At 38.7% G+C, this 23820-nt stretch overlaps 1 protein-coding gene across 3 annotated transcripts; it reads right to left on the bottom strand.

Annotated features, from left to right (window-relative positions):
• Positions 1-173: 173 nt before the first annotated feature.
• On the bottom strand, positions 174-23408 carry slc34a2a (solute carrier family 34 member 2a). Of its 3 annotated transcripts, XM_037532698.1 has the most exons (14): positions 23356-23401; positions 23137-23277; positions 19802-19865; positions 17903-18031; positions 15761-15889; positions 12224-12367; positions 11237-11348; positions 9487-9682; positions 8919-9014; positions 7361-7448; positions 7068-7235; positions 6100-6216; positions 3269-3393; positions 174-2392 (listed from the first exon to the last, which is right to left on the bottom strand). In XM_037532698.1, exons 2-14 carry the CDS (start codon positions 23140-23142, stop codon positions 1838-1840), a joined length of 1929 nt encoding a protein of 642 aa, XP_037388595.1. In that variant the 5' UTR covers positions 23143-23277; positions 23356-23401; the 3' UTR covers positions 174-1837. The 3 variants fall into 3 exon arrangements, with proteins under 3 accessions (XP_037388595.1, XP_037388594.1, XP_017576296.2); XM_037532697.1 differs by having other exon boundaries at positions 23137-23408; XM_017720807.2 differs by having other exon boundaries at positions 19802-19862; positions 23137-23408.
• Positions 23409-23820: the final 412 nt, after the last annotated feature.

Below are 23820 nucleotides of genomic sequence, written 5' to 3'. Positions count from 1 at the left end.
ACAGTACAAAAATCAGTTCAGTCCTAACTTACTTATGATGTAATGAAAGGTTTCTGCATACCATGTGGAATATCTTAAGTGAATATGTAAAATCAAAGTAATCGGAATTGAATAATACCAATGCTCAAAATGTTAAGAAAGCACAGACGCTTATTTAATAATAAGTAGGAAAGTTTAATTCTTAGTACCAATTTTTTCACAGTGTTCTTAAATAACTAAGTCATTAAGTGTCATTAAACACACAATTATTATATAGGCTTTCACACATGACCATAAAAAACTATAAATTATAAAGAGACAGGTGTCTTTTGCACCACTCAGTGTTTGATTGTAGTACACTCTTTAAAAGAAACAAAATTTAATGAGCAACACAGATTTCCTGCTATCACACTTTTGAATCCAACATATGCGCTATTATAACAATCTATAAGGCCCCGTCCACACCTGTAATCTCTTTTTTATTTTTTATCTGCTCACGCTGTTCACTGAAACTGAGGTTTTTGAAAACGCTTTGCTTCATGCTTCTTGCCATTTTCATTTATTGCTCAGAGGTTTAGGGGTGATTGATAGCATGTCTATTACCAACTTAGCATTGCTTTTTTCATTAAACCACAATGTGAAGGCATCACTTGATGCATCACCTCAACTGCATGAATCAGAAATACTTCAGTAATTTGAAATATATTTGTGGCTTGATGATCGTTGAGAGAAAAAAGTCCTACCTCCATAATTCAAATGGAGCGAAAAGCTAGAAGAACTCAGAACCTTTTTGAGCTTTTATTTTCTGGCAGTAATCAGACTCTCTGTGTGATGGTCTACCGAGGTTGTAACTTGCTGCTGTCACAACTACAGATCTGTGGCTGTAGCTCTGTATTTTGCGCAGAGTGCTTGCAGTGTTCTTCTTGCTGAGATTTGCATCAAATTTCATGAGGTGCTATCGCCCCCTACAGGGCTAGAATGCTTTTAAAAAATGTGTGGATGTGTGTGATCGAGGCCATAGTGGTGAAAGTGAATTAAATACGATAACACAACAAAGAAAATGTCTTTAGGTGAAAAGAGAAGAAATGCACATTGCTTGAGGATGTAAAAAGTGTAGCTTTTCATCTATAAATTAGCGTCTTTCTGATGTAACGTTAAAATTCTCCAGCCATAGTACAATAACACTACAAAACCTCTCCCTTTAAATCATGGCGGTGTACAAGTCATGTGTGTAAGTATGTACGTTCATGTGCTAATGTTGCTAATGCGTGCTAGTAGGCACCAATTAGCATACGTATCGAATATTCATTAGCAACATTACCTTTACACCGTTAAATTTAAAGCACTTTTACACAGTTTCCCCAATAGCCTAAATACAGTCAAATGGTGTCTGAAGTTTACTTCTCTAGTTGTAACACTGGAACTATGAGGCTAATGTAGCTAACAACTGATGGAAGCTTTATAGTATACATAAATTACAACACACTCAACTCAAAACGCCATGTTAACTGGTGGGGAATAAGCCTCTATTACTTCTTAGCTAAAATCAGTAGCAGCAATAGTGACGCTCACACTTGTATCTCCAGTGGTAAAACTAAAGAAGCAGACGTCTTGCTTTGGCTGAACAACTACATTTGGGGTAAATGGCAAAACTGTGCAATGTAAGAACAAGAATAAGGTAAAAAAAAGAAAAAATATATATATAAATTACAAAATAACATTCATAAACATTGCATTTTCGCTCTCGTTCTGGAGTCCACTGACACTCTCCAGCTCCTCCTTCATCATTTTTTGAGGTTGATATGGATGTGTTATAAATGTGTAATAACTATATTGTAAATGCATGCTTATACAGAGTCTATAACGCTGTCACTTTAAGGATCACTGGAGTGGGCGGGGCTCTCTCTTTCCCTTCGCCGCCATTGGCTAAAACTGGAGTGTTGCACATTTCCACGCCGTCCTTCTTCTCCACTGGCCCCGCCTCCTCGTCGCCGGGGGCGATGACTTGGCAGCACTTGCAGCAGCAGCAGCAGCGGGCAGTTGCCGCGGTAACCATCCTGTCCCAGGGCTCCAGGGAATGAGCCCAAAGTGGGAGGAAGTCCCAGCTCTGGAGACGGTTGGGAAGGTGCTGAGGCCAGCGCGACTGCATCAAGTTAATGATGATCACAAATAGCAGCAACAGCGCCACCGGCACGAGGACGCCCAGCAGCGCGGGCAGGCCGGCCAGTGACAGGCCGAACACCAGCAGAGGGATGAAGAAAAAGCAGAAGATGATGTAGAAGATGGCGAACCAGCGGTAACGAGCCGTGACGTTGCCCAGCGCTTTGGCCAGCATGATGGGGACTCGCATGAACGGCAGCACATACCACAGCACGATGCCCGACACGTTGAAGAACAGATGAACCAGAGCGATCTGGAGAGAACAAAGACAGCAAAAAATCATGAAAAGCATCAAACTAGTCATTTAAAACAACGTCAAATCAAATTCATTCAGTTTTAGTTTTACCCCCCGCCCTTTACTCCAAAAGCAGCCAATTGTCCATCTTATCAGCTCCACTTACTGTATAGCTGCACTAGTTCTACAGTTACAGACTGTAGTCCATCTGTTTCTCTGATGCTCTGTTACCCTGTTCTTCAGTGGTCAGGACCCCCATGGACCCTCACAGAGCAGGTGCTATACAGGACCATTCTCAGCACTGCAGTGACACTGACGTGGTGGTGGTGTGTCAGTGTGTGTTGTGCTGGTCTGAGTGGATCAGACACAGCAGTGCTGCTGGAGTTTTTAAACACCTCAGTGTCACTGCTGGGCTGAGAATAGTCCACCAACCAAAAATATCTAGCCAGCAGTGTCCTGTGGGCAGCGTCCTGTGACCACTGATGAAGGACTAGAGGACGACCAACACAAACTGTGCAGCAGCAGATGAGCTGTCGTCTCTGACTTTACATCTACAAGGTGGACTACAGTCTGTAACTGTAGAACTACAGAGTGCAGCTATACAGTAAGTGGAGCTGATAAGATGGGCAGTGAGCGCAGAAACAAGGAGGTGGTCAAGATGTTACGCCTGATGGGTGTAAAGCTTTACCTTAATCTTTAAAAATGCACAAAAGCACAGAGAAAATATGGGCCTTAAGATGACTTATACTAGCAATTTTAGCCATGTAAACATACTTGAGTCCAGGTTTAGCCTGCTGAAATAAAAAAATCACAGAAACCATTAAAAGGTTTTGTTGGTTTCTGGTGGTGTTGGAAACCACATAGTGGGAGTCTCAATGTGTCTGTACGTCTCACCTGCAGTGAATTGGTCAGTGTTTCTCCTGGACTGGCCAGAGCCGCCAGTATGGCTGTGGTGGTCGTTCCAATGTTAGAGCCCAGAGAGAGCGGATAAGCTCTTTCAATGCTTATGACCCCAATACCTGCACATACGCATAATATATAATACCTTATACATTTTTGTAATACTGAAATAAAAAAAACAAAAGATCAAAAGATTTCCTACATTAGCATGTCTAAAAGTAGTATACGAGCTCAATGCAAACACTTTATGTCTAATTTCAGTTCTTTTAAATTACTTTTAACTTAAAAACGTAATTAAAAACTTTCAAGTAACTTTAATATGTTCATATCTCCTTTAAACACCATTAAGTGACTATAGCACCTTTAAATCAACTTCAAAACTCCTTTAAGTGACTATAAAGTTCACATCAACTTAAGCAAAATCTTTAAGAGACTATAATATGCTATAATCAACTTAAAAAGCATACTTAAACAATGATAAAGTTCAGATTAACTTTAAACATTCTTAAGTGATTCATGGTCAAATGAACTTAAAACACTAAGTGACTATAACATGTCCATTTTAATAAAACCACTTCTAAGTGACTATATGTCCTAAAAATTCAAATACTTTTAAATCATGTGTGTTTGAATCAACTTAAGTGGTTTGAAATAACTGTATCCAAATTAATACAGCTAAAATAGTAAAATTAGCTGGTTTTAAATTTAGTTCATATCTACTAAAAACACCATTCAATGATTATAGCATGTTCAAATCAAATTTAAAACAACTTTAAGTGACTATAATGTTCGGATCAACTTAAAACATTCTTAAGTAACTTATGGTCAAATGAACTTAAAACATTAAGTGATCATAACAGGTAAATTTAAATTAAAATCACTTCTACGTGACTATAATATGTCTTAGAAATCCAACTACTTTTAAATGACGTGTTTGAATCAACTTAAAAGGCTTTTAAGTGGTTTGAAGTAACTGTATCCAATGTAATATACCTAAAATATTAAAATTAGCTGGTTTTAAATTTAGGGGTTTTAACTATTAAACACTTAAGTCATAACTTGCAAATATTTAACTTTCACAAAAATGTAAAGAACATAAAAACGGCCTATTTGTCTGTTTATATTTTAAAACAAAAACTTTTTAAGAGATTTTAACTCTCCAATTTACCTGTTTTATATTATGATCTGAACTCTAAGCTTATGGAAATGTAAGATATTTGGATATAAGTTAATACAGTTAGCCTAATAGGCTTTATGCCTCATTAACTTTATCAAACACTGCAAAACCAATAAACCACATGTTCTGTTCCAAAGGTATCTCTGTCAACTGCCTATCAACTATGAAACAGATAAGATAATAGTAATAAAAATAAAGTCATTTGCAAAAGTTTGAGCACCCAAATAATATCCTCTACAATTAACCAGCTTAAATAAAATAATTGAAATTCGGTATTTTTCGGTAAAAAGTTTGGTGCACAATTTCTATTTATTTGCTGAGTTTAACCCTTTAAAATCCCAGACGTTTTACACACTAAGGTTTGTTTTTCAGTAACTACAGGAACTTCAATGCAAACTATTTAAAATATTCTTATTTAAATTGGTTATTTACACCGATCAGGCATAACATCATGACCACCTCCTCGTTTCAGCGCTCACTGTCCATCTTATCAGCTCCACTTACTGTATAGCTGCACTCTGTAGTTCTACAGTTACAGACTGTAGTCCATCTGTTTCTCTGATACTCTGTTACACTGTTCTTCAGTGGTCAGGACCCCCATGGACCCTCACAGAGCAGGTACTATTTGGGTGGTGGGTCATTCTCAGCACTGCAGTAACACTGACGTGGTGGTGGGGGTGTGTTAGTGTGTGTTGTGCTGGTCTGAGTGGATCAGACACAGCAGTGCTGCTGGAGTTTTTAAACACCTCCCTGCTGGACTGAGAATAGTCCAACAGCGTCCTGTGACCACTGATGATGGACTAGAGGATGACCAACACAAACTGTGCAGCAGCAGATGAGCTGACGTCTCTGACTTCACATCTACGAGGTGGACTGACAAGGTAGGAGTGTCTAATAGAGTGGCCAGTGAGTGGACACAGTGCTTAAAAACTCCAGCAGCTCTGCTGTGTCTGATCCACTCAGACCAGCGCAACACACACTAACACACCCACCACCACATCAGTGTTGCTGCAGTGCTGAGAATGACCCACCACCCAAATAGTACCTGCTCTGTGAGGGTCCCTGGGGGTCCTGACCACTGAAGAACAGGGTAACAGAGTATCAGAGAAACAGATGGACTACAGTCTGTAACTGTAGAACTACAAAGACCAGCTATACAGTAAATGGAGCTGATAAGATGGACAGTGAGCGCAGAAACGAGGAGGAGGTCCTGATGTTATGACTGATCGGTGTGTGTAATAAAACTCTGGGCTGGCCAATGGACCCTGGACATTTATGAGGTTAAAAAATTAGTAGACAAATATTACATAAAATATAAAATGTGCCATAACGTTTGCACTGACCAAATTTAATCTTTTGTTTCTTTCCGAAGTGCAGAAGTGTGTCTGTGTAGGGGCTGCGTTAACGTATTTACACCTACAAGATCAAGAAATACGTGGAAAATTCACAGTGGGTGCAAAAACACTTGCAAGTGTTGTACCTAAGCAGAAATGTTGGTGTTAAAGCAGTAAAACTCTACAGTTTGTAATTGTCCATCTGTATAGAGGAGCTATAAATCGGGGCTTTCTGATAAAGTGACCAGTGAGTGTAAGTGTATTTGTATGTAAGAATGAACATATGGGCATGTTTATGTCTTTGCGACACTGACCTACTAGAGGTGTAATAGCTGAGGTGAAGACTGAGCTGCTCTGGACAATGAAGGTCATTGCTGCTCCCACCATGATGGCCAGGTATCCGGTCACAAATCCAAGTGGAAAGGGAAAATCTGCATCCGAAAGCAAATGACATTTTAACGAGTTTGGTATCAGTTAATGGTTATATTACAAACACAAGCCAATTTGTTGAAGTGTCCAAGGGGTTGTGGGTAAAACTGTGAACAGTGCCTTTCCACTCTAGATGTTAGAAATAGAACTGTATTCCTGTCGTTACGTTAGCATAATTACAAACGTGGATAAAGCTATATGACCTATAACCGTTCCTCATATCTGCAGTACAACCATTTCCATAGTAATGCTACACCCATTTTCATAGTCAGACTACACATGGATATACTGGCTGTCTTGCCAAGGTAAAACTACACCCGGTTTCATGGTTAATTTACTTTTACTTTACTTTTACTTCATGGTGACTTATTTGCATGGTTATGCTACACCCAATTTCATGGGTACAATACGTTCGGTTCTATGGCTATGCTACACCCATGTCCACTGTAACACTACACCCATTTCTATGGTTACATTACACCCATTTCCATGATGCCACCGCACCAATTTCCAGAGTTACAGAGCACCAAATTTTAACGGTTACAATACACTGATTTCTATAGTAATGCAACACTTATTCCATAGTTACACTACACTGATTTCTATAGTAATGCAACACTCATTCCATAGTTACACTACACTGATTTCTATAGTTACACTGCACCCGTTAACATGGTTATGCTGCATTGATTTCTACAGTAATGTAACACTTATTTCCAATCGTAAAGGTACACGCATTTCTAATGGTTATGCTCTATTTCCATGGTTACATGATTCTCGTCTCCATGGCAACACTTCTTCCATTTCCAAAGTCACGCTACGCTCATTTCCAATGCCTTTGTTAGAATCTGACCTGTGTTGATGATCTTCTTGATGACAGCAGCCACCTGACCCTTCAACATGGAGTTGAGGAGTTTGACGATGCAGATGAGGCAGGCACACAGCACAAACAGGGACAGGGCAAGCAGGATTAGCCCCACCGCTATGTCCGGCAGGTTCGCGTTCACAAAGATATGATGACCTGGATCCACAGAGAGAGGAGGAAAGAAGACAGCGGTCTCAAAATCTACACCTCTTGGCTTTACTGGTGTCAGCTATATGAGCATATAGTCATTTCAGCCATAATACATGAGCAGCCAGACTCACATTTATGGATGTTGATTGTTTCGGACACGTTCTTCAACTCCCAACAGGGGGCGCTGGTGCAGTTTACCACTGTCACGTTCTGTAGAGTCTGGAAAGTGACGTGACACAGTTAGAAAAACCAGAGATTTATTCGTTTAAAGTGATTAAAAATGAAGTTTAATTCGTTTAAAGTTTAATTAAAAATGTATCCCATCCCTTCTTACTTCCCACCTTAAGTGTAAACCTCACTATCTGTCAAAATATTTGGTGTCTGAAGTTTGTTTTCTCAGTTTTTCTCTGAAGCTTCGAAGCTAGTGCAGCTAACAAGTAAAGGAAGCTTCAAGCCTTTAGCAGCGTTCAATCCATCTCGAAGGCTTATCCAGATAGCATGCATGTATTGGTCCACTGGTTTACGCCACTGGTGGACCACCCTAAAACCACCCAGATACAAGACCTAACTAATTATTAATCTCCTCAAACAGATTTTAAATGCACACAGACTTTTATTTTGGAAAATAAAAGAAGACGAGCATCACAAAAAACAGAGAGAAAAAAAAAAGACTGGGCCTAATTTAAAACGGTCTTGTTGAAAATGTTGTTGCTATACTGGTTACAGCTGTGTAACCAGCTTTATTCATGACATTATTATAAAATTGTTTAATAAACTCATTTACAAAGAAGAAAGAAAGAAAGAAAGAAAGAAAGAAAGAAAGAAAGAATGACTACAAGTGCCTAATACTCCGCTTAACATGGCCACTTATCTTGTGCTTCTACTGACTGGCCACTTTATTAGAAACACCTGCCTTGTGCTTCTACTCACTGGCCACTTTATTAGAAACACCTACCTTGTGCTTCTGCTCACTGGCCACTTTATTAGAAACACCTACTTTGTGCTTCTGCTCACTGGCCACTTTATTAGAAACACCTACTTTGTGCTACTACTGACTGGCCACTTTATTAGAAACACCTACCTTGCGCTACTACTGACTGGCCACTTTATTAGAAACACCTACCTTGTGCTTCTGCTCACTGGCCACTTTATTAGAAACACCTACTTTGTGCTTCCACTCACTGGCCACTTTATTAGAAACACCTACTTTGTGCTACTATTAAGTGGCCACTTTATTAGAAACACCTACTTTGCGCTACTATTAACTGGCCACTTTATTAGAAACACCTACATGGTGCTTCTACCACAAGTGGGCTGCCATCAGTTGGCCTGCTGTGGCCAGCTATCCTCTTGTTATCTGGGTGTGTCCGGTGTATCATACAGTATAATACAGATAACAGTGGATCATGCAGTGCCGGAAAACACAATCAGGTCTATAAGACGTCACTGAACAACTCAGAACACACAGTTTGAGGCGAGAGTGAGATGATTTAGGCCTGCTGTTAGCACCATGCTAACTGCTTCCATGAACTGTTAGCTACATTAGCCTCACAGCTTCAGTGCAAAACAAGGGAAGCAAACATTGGACTCCAAACACAATCAGCAACATGTGCGTTTGAGGAGGTAGCTTGTGTTTAAAAGCGGTTTAACCAGGACGTTATGTAATTTCTTTAGGTTTATTCCAGTTACCGTGTTTGTTGAAGTTGAACACCATGTTCTGATGAGACTTTTGTTCTTGGCTTCTGGGTCTCCAGTAGCGATGCCGCTGATGACTGACTCATCCAACTGCATCAGAGACACATAACATACACACTTTGCATTGGGAATCTTTTATAAAATAGCATTTTAATGAATGCTTTCGTGTTAGTGTGTGTTGTGCTGGTCTGAGTGGATCAGACACAGCAGTGCTGCTGGAGTGTTTAAACACTGTGTCCACTCACTGTCCACTCTATTAGACACTCTTTGACTCCACCTTGTAGATGGAAAGTCAGAGACGACAGCTCATCTGCTGCTGCACAGTTTGTGTTGGTCATCCTCTAGTCCTTCATCAGTGGCCACAGGACACTGTTGGCTGGATGTTTTTGGCTGGTGGACGATTCTCAGTCCAGCAGCAACACTAAGATGTTTAAAAACTCCAGCAGCACTGCTGTGTCTGATCCACTCAGACCAGCGCAACACACACCAACACGCCACCGGCATAATTACACAATTATTTAGCAACTATGCGACTCGTTGCTATACATACACACATACCCACCTCTATGATGGAGTGCGTGAGCGGGTCAGTGATGACGTTGAGCAGTACCGGGGCGTTCTCTCCGGTCTGTATGTTGAAGGTTCTCACTATGACCTCGGTGAGGCGGTACAGGTATCCCGTAGCAACCTCCAATGGCAACAGCACCAACACGGACAGCCAGTTGAAGAAGTCGTGCACCGTGGCTCCGGCAAATGCCCTGAAGTGAGAACCGGAGGGCTGTTACGCTAAAACATGTGGCCTGCCATAAGCTGTAGTTCACCTGCTGTTGGACTCTGTGAATAAATGTGTAGCTTGATAGTTTGGCATAAAAACTAAGGTACACAGTTTGACCCCCTGTCAAGACACGTTTGGTTAGTTTTAGCACTGGGGCTACAAGGCTAATGCAGCTAAAAAGTAATTAGCCAGTTAGCATGGTGCTAACTGCATGGCTAAATCATCCCACACTGTGTGGAGCTGTGTAGTAATTGCTAATAGACTGGACCGTGTGCTGTTTGATCCTGTGTGACACAGTATAGGTGTTATTCTATAAAAGTGTGAGCAAAATTGAGGCTTCGAGGCGACTGCTGTTGTTATTAGCTATGCTAGCCTACTTTAGCCCATGCTTATTGATAACAGCATGTCGTACAGTGTCAGAAACCCCATGATCGAGTCTATTAGAGGTTCCTGAACAGCTCTGCGTCGTTTGAGGCACGTGTATGATGATTTACTGCCTTTGCAGACGTATTACGCTTAGTTATTTTAACAATTGAACCTGACTGAGTCCCAATTCAGCAACATTGGTTTTTAAATCAATCATACAGAATTCCAAGCACCACAGAAGAGCTCAGCCCCACAGTCGTGTGTGAAGGCCGAGGCCATATTTTTAAGACAAAAAAAACGTGTTTTTCTGCAATTTTAACTGCAATAACCAATACTTGACTGTGAAATATGTGATTTAAATGACATTTAAAAAACAAAAGTCAAATAAATATTACAAAATCATGAAAATTGCCCCCAGGAGTCGTGTCACTGGTGTTACCGCCTAACAAAAAAATCTCTTGTTTTGAAATGACAGTCACACCACTGACGTCGCTCGACTTCCTTTTACCCGTTTTCTGAGGACCTATGAAGAAAAGCTCATGGTGAGTCCACTGCGTCTTTCAGTTCTCAGAGATTTCCTCATTCAGCTCATGATCTCATATGAAGCTTTTAGCTGACGTCACTGGTGTGACCGACTTTATTCTGAGGTCACTGTGATAAAACAGTATCCAAATGGATTAAATGGCATATTTTAGTGGATTTTCAATGATTGACATGTGGTTTGATGCTCTGCAGCAGGTATTCTGTAAAATGCATTCTTCATTAAAAACGTCTCTGGTGTTACTTTTCTAATGTGTAACACCGATGACGATCGGTAACACCAGTGACTCCTATAGAGAGAAAGAAGAGTGGACGTTTCTGTAGAACGACCCAGCTGCAGTGCTGACAACAAAGCCAGTCATGTCTCTGCTGGTCGACTACACTTTTACATTGATAGACTACAGTATTTTGTTAGCACCATGCTAAAAATACAGCACAGACCACGTCTAGCACTGGTCAATTACTGGTTTAGCCGCCCAACCAAAACACAAAACATGCTAATATTGCCGGTGACCAGTCATGAAGGAAAATATTTTTAATGTATCACATTTAAAAACAAGACACGCCCATGTATTTCTCCTCCATATGGGCAGCGGGATAAAGACTGTCCACTGTGAGTTTGAGGTCTGACCTGCGGAACTTGCTCCGGTCTCCTGCCTGCGTCATGGCCACCACTGTGTTCGTGACCGATGTTCCAATGTTGGTGCCCATGATGATGGGGACCGCTGTGGGCACCTGGAGCACTGTGGGAGGAAGAGGTGATCATCATCATCATCATCACCCATAATGTCTGTAGTCATTTTCAGACGCATTTAAAATATCACTGGAATCAGTTCACAAAAATGACAGTCTCAGTCTGAATGTGGCAACGTGCAGTTTAGAATAGTAAAATATATCATCTTTGATCTATTATAATCTATAATAATAACATTATTATAATAACATTCTAATAGATACATAAAACAGGTGCTAATTTCCGGACAAAATTACAAATCCAAGCAAAAATTCCAAAATGTTTTGTGTATATTTCCAACTGTGGTGGAATCTGAGATTTCAACATCATTATGGATGGAATTGTTCCCTAAAGAATGACATTTAAGATTCTGTGGAGCCCTGATTCGTTTCCTAAAGAATCAAATGGAGTTGAGTCAAATCCTGCGGACGTTGAAGATTTCATAAGGCACTGAATCTGTTTCTGATTAATCAAAACAACTTGAATTGTGAAATCTGAAATATCACAATGGACTGAGAATCAAAGTGCATCAAAAAGAGATTTACACCCCTGATTTATCACATTTGAAACTTTGAAGCTTAAATTAAAATTCTAATATTTTAAGCTGAAATTTTTTATTTGATGTGCTTAAATCTGACCACATATTGTTGCACTTGGGATAAAAACTTTGTATCTTCATTTTCATCATGATTTAATATCTAAGACGGTTTGAAAAATACCAGCTGTGCTTTACACTGTAGAAAGATTTCATGAGAAGTGAACCATCATAAATGGCCAAAAATGACGTCTTTAGTCAAACAATCCCAACGTTCTGTAAAGCTACTGTTTTTGAGATTGGAAATTTTGTTGTCAACATTTTGTTATTCTCATATGGTTTATACGTACATCCAGAGGAGACCATGCTGACCACTATAGAAGAGGATGTGCTGGAGCTTTGGACCAGCAGAGTGACCAAAACTCCAATGACCAGTCCAGCCAATGGGTTAGATAACACGTCATTCTCCTGGAAAATATCTCCAGCTGCCTTACCTTAAAAAAAAAAAAAAAACATGACTCAGTTTATATCACAATACCTACATTTAGAGTCAGTTATTCATTCAGCCTAATGAGAAACTGTAGAACGGACTCGGTTTATATCACAATACCTACATTTAGAGTCAGTTATTCATTCAGCCTAATGAGAAACTGTAGAACGGACTCGGTTTATATCACAATACCTACATTTAGAGTCAGTTATTCATTCAGCCTAATGAGAAACTGTAGAACAGACTCGGTTTATATCACAATACCTACATTTAGAGTCAGTTATTCATTCAGCCTAATGAGAAACTGTAGAACGGACTCGGTTTATATCACAATACCTACATTTAGAGTCAGTTATTCATTCAGCCTAATGAGAAACTGTAGAACGGACTCGGTTTATATCACAATACCTACATTTAGAGTCAGTTATTCATTCAGCCTAATGAGAAACTGTAGAACAGACTCGGTTTATATCACAATACCTACATTTAGAGTCGGTGATTCATTCAGCCTAATGAGAAACTGTAGAACGGACTCGGTTTATATCACAATACCTACATTTAGAGTCGGTTATTCATTCAGCCTAATGAGAAACTGTAGAACGGACTCGGTTTATATCACAATACCTACATTTAGAGTCGGTTATTCATTCAGCCTAATGAGAAACTGTAGAACGGACTCAGTTTATATCACAATACCTACATTTAGAGTCGGTTATTCATTCAGCCTAATGAGAAACTGTAGAACGGACTCGGTTTATATCACAATACCTACATTTAGAGTCGGTTATTCATTCAGCCTAATGAGAAACTGTAGAACGGACTCGGTTTATATCACAATACCTACATTTAGAGTCGGTTATTCATTCAGCCTAATGAGAAACTGTAGAACGGACTCAGTTTATATCACAATACCTACATTTAGAGCCGGTTATTCATTCAGCCTAATGAGAAACTGTAGAACAGACTCGGTTTATATCACAATACCTACATTTAGAGCCGGTTATTCATTCAGCCTAACGAGAAACTGTAGAACGGACTCGGTTTATATCACAATACCTACATTTAGAGCCGGTTATTCATTCAGTCTAATGAGAAACTGTAGAACAGACTCGGTTTATATCACAATACCTACATTTAGAGTCGGTTATTCATTCAGCCTAATGAGAAACTGTAGATCAGACTCGGTTTATATCACAATACCTACATTTAGAGTCGGTTATTCATTCAGCCTAACGAGAAACTGTAGAACAGACTCGGTTTATATCACAATACCTACATTTAGAGTCGGTTATTCATTCAGCCTAACGAGAAACTGTTGAACGGACTCGGTTTATACCACAATACCTACATTTAGAGTCGGTTATTCATTCAGCCTAATGAGAAACTGTAGAACAGACTCGGTTTATATCACAATACCTACATTTAGAGCCGGTTATTCATTCAGCCTAATGAGAAACTGTAGAACAGACTCGGTTTGTATCACAATACCTACATTTAGAGTCGGTTATTCATTCAGCCTAACGAGAAACTGTTGAACGGACTCGGTTTATACCACAATACCTACATTTAGAGTCGGTTATTCATTCAGCCTAACGAGAAACTGTAGAACGGACTCGGTTTATATCACAATACCTACATTTAGAGTCGGTTATTCATTCAGCCTAACGAGAAACTGTAGAACGGACTCAGTTTATATCACAATACCTACATTTAGAGCCGGTTATTCATTCAGCCTAACGAGAAACTGTTGAACGGACTCGGTTTATACCACAATACCTACATTTAGAGCCGGTTATTCATTCAGCCTAACGAGAAACTGTAGAACGGACTCGGTTTATATCACAATACCTACATTTAGAGTCGGTTATTCATTCAGCCTAACGAGAAACTGTAGAACAGACTCGGTTTATATCACAATACCTACATTTAGAGCCGGTTATTCATTCAGCCTAAAGAGAAACTGTAGAACGGACTCGGTTTATATCACAATACCTACATTTAGAGTCGGTTATTCATTCAGCCTAATGAGAAACTGTAGAACAGACTCGGTTTATATCACAATACCTACATTTAGAGTCGGTTATTCATTCAGCCTAATGAGAAACTGTAGAACAGACTCGGTTTATATCACAATACCTACATTTAGAGTCGGTTATTCATTCAGCCTAATGAGAAACTGTAGAAAAGACTCGGTTTATATCACAATACCTACATTTAGAGTCAGTTATTCATTCAGCCTAATGAGAAAGTGTAGAACAGACTCGGTTTATATCACAATACCTACATTTAGAGTCAGTTATTCATTCAGCCTAATGAGAAAGTGTAGAAAAGACTCGGTTTATATCACAATACCTACATTTAGAGTCAGTTATTCATTCAGCCTAATGAGAAACTGTAGAACAGACTCGGTTTATATCACAATACCTACATTTAGAGCCGGTTATTCATTCAGTCTAATGAGAAACTGTAGAACAGACTCGGTTTATATCACAATACCTACATTTAGAGTCGGTTATTCATTCAGCCTAATGAGAAACTGTAGAACAGACTCGGTTTATATCACAATACCTACATTTAGAGTCAGTTATTCATTCAGCCTAATGAGAAACTGTAGAACAGACTCTGTTTATATCACAATACCTACATTTAGAGTCGGTTATTCATTCAGCCTAATGAGAAACTGTAGAACAGACTCGGTTTATATCACAATACCTACATTTAGAGTCGGTTATTCATTCAGCCTAATGAGAAACTGTAGAAAAGACTCGGTTTATATCACAATACCTACATTTAGAGTCGGTTATTCATTCAGCCTAATGAGAAACTGTAGAACAGACTCTGTTTATATCACAATACCAACATTTAGAGTCGGTTATTCATTCAGCCTAATGAGAAACTGTAGAAAAGACTCGGTTTATATCACAATACCTACATTTAGAGTCGGTTATTCATTCAGCCTAACGAGAAACTGTAGAACAGACTCGGTTTATATCACAATACCTACATTTAGAGTCGGTTATTCATTCAGCCTAATGAGAAACTGTAGAACAGACTCAGTTTATATCACAATACCTACATTTAGAGTCGGTTATTCATTCAGTCTAATGAGAAACTGTAGAACAGACTTGGTTTATATCACAATACCTACATTTAGAGTCGGTTATTCATTCAGTCTAATGAGAAACTGTAGAACGGACTCGGTTTATATCACAATACCTACATTTAGTCGGTTATTCATTCAGCCTAATGAGAAACTGTAGAACATGAATGTATATTTCATCAACTCATGCTGACATTAAAGTTTTCCTTTCTCAGTTAAAGCTGGCACAGTAGCTGTAAAAGAACATGAGTAGAGTGTGAATACATAAAAAGTGACCAGTTATTGTGCGATTTTTACCTCCTACAAGCTGAAACGCTGAGCTGAGGATGTCAAGGGAGCAAACAAAGAGATACAGCAATCCCAACAGCGTCACCAGCTTTAGGACTGAAATGAAAACCCTCAGTACCTTCCCTTTAGTGTCTAAATCTGAGAGAGAGAGAGAGAGAGAGAGAGAGATGAGTGTATTACAAACATTTGTTAAGGATGATTACATTGGACAGTTATATACACTGCAGAAGCAAAAATAAAATATTCCTCCAGTAAAAGTAGAAGTTCCTCCCTTCAGACCTCCACTTGAGTAAAAGTACTAAAGTATTTACTTTCAAATGTACTTAAGTATCGAAAGTAAAACTACTATTCATCTCTGAATTCAGTTCATGAAGGCCTTGCTCATTAGCTGATGAGATGAACGGTGTGTTTAATGAGGCTGTGGGCTGGTTTGCAGTGTTTTTGACACATTTGAACTGGAACGTTTTGGCAAAACTGTGAAAAGCAGCTCAAACTGGAAAGCAGCATGAACATTCAGAGCAAGTTTCAGCTCCTGAATGAGGGCGTGAAACTCCTAGTTCTCCTTTTGCTTTTCCAGAATGGAAAGTAGCCCACCAGACGTCACTGTTTGCCCAACGAAGTTTTGCGACGACGTCTTTTTTCTCACTTGAAGACTTTCTGCCTGTTTGTACGGTTTTGTTCACTGTGCGGAATAAAACAGCGAAATTCCAATAAATTGCGCCGAATCCAGTGCGTATAGATCCGCTGCAGGAAAGCATCGTGCCTGAGTATTTCACACTCCACTTTTGGGTCTTTTTATTCACGCGTTCGATGTTTAATAGCCGCTGTGTCCTGACACAATTATGACAAAACCAAAACACACCCGTTATCAGGAATGGGGGGTGTAGTTAAGAAGCTCACTACTTTTTGTAGCTAACTGCAAATTCTGTAGCCGCTACAGTATTATGAGATGTAACAGCTATAAAATTTCGCAACAGGCTTCAGGCAAAAAAACTCGAAACCATAACCGGGTTACTGGCGACTGTGCAAACCTACCTGAGCCGTGGACAGTTCGAGCAAACGGTCACTCGCCGATCACCCCTTACTAGTAGGCTTAGCTCAGGGGTCGCAACCGGAATGTTAAGAAGAGCCGTTTTGCCCTTTCAACAAAAATGAAACCACCTTGAGAGCCACAACACTTTATGTCCGTTTTACCATCTTGCCTGTAAGCATGTGTCAGTGTGTGTTAATGTACTAGTTCAGGGCAAAAATATAATATAAATGAAAACTCTTACTTTGCTTTGCTTTGAGCTTTAGCTCAGCTATAGCCGCTTTTCTCGCATCTCAGTCAGGAATCTTTCCCCCAGGTTTCTTGTAAAATGTCTCTCAACGCTCGACTTTTCTCCATTTTCGACTTCAGCTTCGCGAGTTTTAACGTATCAGGAAACCAGCTGGAGTGATTATAAATGCAAATAAGTCAGTCTCCAGTCAAATCTCCAGATTATCGATGTTCGTCTTTCTCTCTCTTTGCCTTCTCGTTACCTGCGTTGCTGTCTGCCTGATGGTCTGTGCGTCAGTCTTCAGAGTTAAAGGGTGAGTTAGCAGTTATTCATTAACTCCAGTGTTCAAGGCCATTTATTGTGAAAACTGTTAGAACGATTTCATAGCAGATGTTATTTTACCTAAACATCTGCTGTGGAGCCGCAGCAGCTCTGCAGCCGTGGAGAGATCGTTCAGGCCTGATTCGCCCCAAACGGAGCCAGAGTCGCTGATGAGGATTTTGAGGCTAAAGTGTTGCTGAAGTTTAAAGGACTCTGAATGTCTGTCTGTAAATATCTTGCTGAAATGTTTAAATTGGAGAAGTTTTATAGTTGACAACGTTTTGCACAAAGTAGCTGGGTTTGTATTCAGTTTTCCCCCTGACCCTTACTTCGACGTGTCACGTTTCCGGTGCAGGCTTTGAGGCTACGGATGAGCACTCACTTGCTGTTAGGACACGATGTAAAGAGTACAGCACCGATGGAATATTTTAGGACAAACTGCTTTCATTAAACTGGATGGACAACTCAAAAATGTATTCAAGACTAAAAGTATGTTTTGAAAATTTTATAGAAGCAGTGTTCTTTCTCATTCTTTTGTGCTGTAGTGTGTTTGTAGTGGTATCTATAATACCTGCCCATTTAACCCCAGTGTCCTGAAGCTCTGGCAGGTCCCAGGGGTCCTCCTCCCTTTCAGGTCCAGGCTGGATCAGAACTACAGTAGAAACAGCAGGAGCCATGCAGACCGTCTTCTGATTCTGAACTGAGATACAGAGAGAGAGAGAGAGAGAGAGAGTCAATGTAGGTATAATAATACTGCATAAAATTATCAATAATATTAATAATAAAACTTTTATGGCCACTATTTGACACATTTTCCTAGTTTGACTCTTCGACCCATTTTCAGTAGAGCAGGCTGAAGCCCAGCTGCAACATGTTTGTCTGTTACTCTGTTAGAATCCTCACTTGCAGCCCTCTACTTCAAATACAGATTTTACATGGCTTCTAAAGTGATACTTTCAGTACCGTTAGCTGAATGTGTTGGATTGGGAGAACTATGGATAAAGCCACAAGCAGTAAGCAGCATAGTGAAGAGCTGAGAGCCTCCACTGTCACAATAAGCTATGTGAACTCTGTATTGATGCCCAATGGGATGTCCAGCCAGCTGTGTTGGTCAAAACTTTAAAACTTTATCCAAATGGTATATTAGATATTGCATAATGTATATATAAAGATGCTCTTATTGCTAGATATTCATAATGAAACCTACATATCACTGTCATAACAAAACCATGTATCTCCAAAAACCACTGGTGGACAGTAACTGAGTAAATGTAATTAGTTTCTGTACTTTAGTATTTTTGGTGTATCTGTACTGAAGTTTTTCCGTTCTGGGCGACTTTTTCCTTTCCCTCCGCTACATTTTGAGAAATCTGTCGTTCCTTTTGGTTTCTGTGTGTATAAAAACGTAACATGTCAAAACGAAAGAAGCGCAAAGCCAGAGCACCAATCAGGGCCCAGCGGTCACTTTGTTTAGAGCTGGTTTTGACCTGTTGGTCATACCGACCCAGTGCAGCACGCGGTTCAACGTCAGCGCAGCAGCGTAAAACTTTGGGAGAGTCTGTTCAACATAAATGATGAACTAACCTAACTTTGTGTAAATAGAGCTCAATATAGAAATATGTCCACATATGCAGTCGAGACTGACGCGGCTTTTTTCTGAATTTCTACAAACACCAGTTCATTTTATAGTAAATGAGTTTGGGCTGGTTTATGTTTATGAACAGACGCCTACAGATCAACATAGTAAAGGAGCTCATCTGTGATCCTGAGTTTAAAGCCAGTTTGTATTCAACTTAAACTTGGAACTAAGTTGTAAATAAATCTGAAACTGAAACTTTGCTTGTGTGTAAAAAGTGATTTCAGAGCCACTCGGTTCTCCCTGATGGAAACTGTTTACCTTCAGTGTTTTGTGCTTCTGATCATTTTAATAGACGTCAGCGTCACTAATTAATGACGTTCTATTAAAAGACTGGTTTACCAAGAGAGACGCTGGAGGATCTTCACCTGAAATGAGTTCATGAAGCCAGTCTGGTTATAAAAATGATAACAGGACATCAGAGCCAGAATTACTCTTTTAGTACTTTTACTTTATACTTAAGTACATTTGAAGGTAAATACTTTAGTACTTTTACTCAAGTGGAGGTCTAAAGGGAGGAACTTCTACTTTTACTGGAGTAATATTTCACCTTGGGGGTCTCGACTTTAACTCAAGTACATGGTTTGTGCACTTTGTCCATCACTGCCAAAATGGTAACTTTACAGTAGAAGGAAAAATCACACTTCACGTCTAATGTAAGTCAATGGAATCAGAGTTTTGTCTGATTTTGGGTCGTTTCTTTTAGTTCATTCATCCTGAAATTTACAAACAATGTAAAGGGTAACAGGCGTTTTCAAATTATGTAAAAAAAAAAAGAAAAAAGAAAAGCATGAAAAATTGTTCCGACAGCAGCAATATGCACATTGAACGTACCATCGAGTCCATCTGTCTGCTGGCCCAGTGAGTTTTCCTCGAAGTCTGGTCGAGGTGCCATCTTCTGCAAACACAAACACATCAATGTACGTTCACTTTCACTTAAACTCACGCTCTGGTCTGATTTATTAGCTATTACAGCTTTTCGCAGTGTTGTCATTAGTGTAAGACAAAGATCCAAAGATCCAAAGAGCCAAAGAACATTTTATAACCAAAGCCAAAATTTGTGAGTTTGGACTGGAAAACTGATTGATGGAACCCTGAGAGCTTAAGCTGGAGACCTGGGAGGCTTCTACTTAGAGATTGGAGGCCGAACCCCCCATATGAACTGAGGTAGGACTGACATAGGACTGAGGAACAATGAGGAGATGGGGTGGTGGTGGGATAAAAAAGACTTTGTTATAGGAAATGGAAGCATTAATGAGGCATTAAATTGGAAGGCGGAGGCACGACCAGCCCTCAAAACGTCAGTCACTCCATAGCTTAATTAATTAAAGCATTTGCTTGTTTTAGCACTCTAGAAGAATATTTAACTGTTTTCACTTTTGTCAGACTTTCTGAAAAAATCTGCAGCACCTCCAAAGCTCAGTCTTAGAAGTTAGCTGAACTTGGTGCTTCTCACTTCTCTTCCCAAACACATTCAGTAACCACGTTTACATACAGACTAATAATTGAACTAATAGCTTAATTAGAATAGAATATGTCCATGAAACACCGCAATTGGAATCGTCTAGTCCGATTGAGGCCATTCAGAATACAATTTCTATCCAATTGAATGAGGTGGGTAATCCTGTAAATAATCCATTAAATAGAAGACTAATAGCCATGTAAACGTCTGTATCCGATTACGTGCCCTATTGGAAAGTTTAAGTACGTTCTGTGCATGAGCGTCATGTCTTTTACTGCAACATACTTCCAAAGATATCTCCACTCCTGTAGATGTTCTTGTTTGTCTCCTTTTCTCAGTGAGGTTCTTCTTGACAGCTACACATCCTTTCAGACCCATAGCGCTGAGTCATCTTCTCACAATGAATGGATGGACAGAAACGCCTGTGGATGTTTTCAGATCTGAAGCAGCTTGATTTTCTCCTCTCTCTCAAAGATGAAAGCTTTAAGAGCTGTTTATCTGATGGGGCAGTTTTGGTGTCTTCTAGGTCGTCCAGGTGGTTGTTAGGAGACCCATTTTCTCAGTAACTCAAGTTTTCTCCTGTTTGTCTTCTTCTGACAAATGAAGAACTTTAAAATATTACTTTTTCTTTCTAAAATATCCCTTTCTGGATGGCAGTTATAATAATGGCTTAAGCAAAAGTAAAGCTTTTGTCGACAGTCACCTAAATTTACCTCAGAAATAGCAGCACATGGATCAGAAAAACCCACATGCCCACCAGCTCTATTGCTCACTCACATGGTTCAGTATTGATCAGTCTGTAGTACAGCGTGTGGTCAGTGCCAGGATTTTTCCATCTGACTTTTTCCGTATTCATTCTGGAAGAGCACGGCCTCTCAGCATTTACTCTAACAATTATAATAAAGAACAGCTTTGTCTAATGAGTAACATGATAATGTAACAAAATAAAGCTATAATACAACAACTAAAGTGATAATACAAGAAAATTCAGCTTTCTCCAAAAATTAAACCAATAATACAATAAAAAAAGCTTTCTCAAAAAAATAAAGGAATAATACAACAAAAAATAAGTTTTCTACAAAAACTAAACCAATAATACAATAAAAAAGAGCTTTCTCCAAAAAGTAAAGCGATAATACAGCAAAAAATAAGCTTTCTACAAAAACTAAACCAATAATACAGCAAAAAATAAGCTTTCTACAAAAACTAAACCAATAATACAGCAAAAAAAAGAGCTTCCTCCAAAAATTAAAGCAATAATACAACAAAAAGAGCTTTCTCCAAAAAATAAAGCGATAATACAGCAAAAAAAGAGCTTTCTCCAAAAATTTAACCAATAATACAATAAAAAAAGAGTTTTCTCCAAAACATAAAGCAAAAATACAACAAAAAAGAGCTTTCTCCAAAAATTAAACCAATAATACAATTAAAAAAGAGCTTTCTCCAAAAAATAAAGCGATAATACAACAAAAAACAGCTTTCTCCAAAAATGTAAGCGATAATACAACAAAAAACAGCTTTCTCCAAAAATTAAAGCAATAATACAACAAAAAATGAGCTTTCTCCAAAAATTTATGCGATAATACAACAAAAAAGAGCTTTCTCCAAAAATTAAAGCAATAATACAACAAAAAAAGAGATTTCTCCAAAAATTAAAAGTGATAATACAACAAAAAAGAGCTTTCTCCAAAAATTAAACCAATAATACAATAAAAAAAGAGCTTTTTCCAAAAATTAAAGCGGTAATACAGCAAAAAAACAGCTTTCTCCAAAAATGAAAAGTGATAATACAATAAAAAAGAGCTTTCTCCAAAAATGAAAGCAGTAATACAACAAAAAAGAGCTTTCTCCAAAAATGAAAGCAATAATACAACAAAAAATGAGCTTTCTCCAAAAATTAAAGCAATAATACAACAAAAAATTAGCTTTCTCCAAAAACTAAAGCAATAATACAACAAAAAAGACATTTCTCCAAAAAATTTAAGTGATAATACAACAAAAAAAAAGCTTTCTCCAAAAATTTAAGTGATAATACAACAAAAAAGAGCATTCTCCAAAAATTTAAGTGATAATACAACAAAAAAGAGCTTTCTCCAAAAATTAAACCAATAATACAATAAAAAAAGAGCTTTCTCCAAAAATTTAAGTGATAATACAACAAAAAAGAGCTTTCTCCAAAAATTAAAGTGATAATACAGCAAAGAAAAGAGCTTTCTCCAAAAAAAAAGTGATAATACAACAAAAAAAGAGCTTTCTCCAAAAATTAAACCAATAATACAATAAAAAAAGAGCTTTCTCCAAAAACTAAAGCAAAAATACAACAAAAAAGATCTTTCTCCAAATACTAAAGCAATAATACAACAAAAAAGAGCTTTCTCCAAAAATTAAACCAATAATACAATAAAAAAAGAGCTTTCTCCAAAAAATAAAGCGATAATACAACAAAAAACAGCTTTCTCCAAAAATTAAAAGTGATAATACAATAAAAAAGAGCTTTCTCCAAAAATGAAAGCAGTAATACATGAAAAAAGAGCATTCTTAATAGCTTTCTAAAGTGATGATAATTAGATTTTCACATGAAACCACTCTGCGTGACTTTGCTCATATCTTAACTATTTAATTAAGCAGAAAGTTGGGAAAAATTCACTAGAATTCCTTTTTAAGCTCAGCAGAGTGTGCTAGGTATGTGTTGCCTGGTAGTGCTTACCTTCATTGGCTGGTCCGTGTCCACTCCTGCTGACCCACGCCAGGTGGGAACGTCACTGAATTGCGTCCAAAAGTGGGGGGTCCCCGAAAATGAGAGAGAATGGAATCCCGTGATATTCAGTCTTCCTCCAGCTGTGTGTGCCTGTTCTCAGTTTAAACCGTCCAGTTAAAGTACAATAATGCACACTTATGTGGAGGTGGATTATATGTCCACACTCACCTGTCGGGGTGGACACACACCTGGTCAGGTGAATCAGAAAGTGTCGCTGAACTCGCTTGTGTGAGTGTGAGTGTGTTTTATAGCTGCTCAGTGAGGATTTCCCCTCACTAGTGCTGACAACACCAGTGGTGAAGAGCAGGGGGTGGAGCTAAATGTGTTAAAAGTACATTGATTAACGGCTACTACAGAAGGGGACAGAGAAGGAGCCAGGAAAATGTCCTGGACAATCTGATCATATACAGTAACGGTTTCGTGAAATGCCATGTTTTCAACAAAACATCGACAGAGAACACACATCTGTAATATAACGCACACTTACTGTTTATTCACTGAGTTTAATAAACTGTATTGTTCAAACATCAAAGGCCATCCTTCATTTCTTCCATTGTCACCATTTACTGAGTACAAGTGATTTATTTTATATATATTAGATATAAAATATTCCACTCACTTAAGGAAAAAGCA

This window comes from Pygocentrus nattereri, chromosome 22, assembly GCF_015220715.1.
Source record: "Pygocentrus nattereri isolate fPygNat1 chromosome 22, fPygNat1.pri, whole genome shotgun sequence".
In the NCBI taxonomy this organism is placed as follows: domain Eukaryota; kingdom Metazoa; phylum Chordata; class Actinopteri; order Characiformes; family Serrasalmidae; genus Pygocentrus; species Pygocentrus nattereri.
This window is presented reverse-complemented; position numbering and strand designations above follow the sequence as displayed.

Coding starts and splice junctions, on each gene's coding strand:
- slc34a2a (XM_037532697.1), bottom strand. Junction 18,032..19,801: donor GCAGACAGATGGACTCGATG/GTACGTTCAATG, acceptor TCTGTATCTCAG/TTCAGAATCAGAAGACGGTC. Junction 9,683..11,236: donor GACCGGAGCAAGTTCCGCAG/GTCAGACCTCAA, acceptor TTCTCACTTCAG/GGCATTTGCCGGAGCCACGG.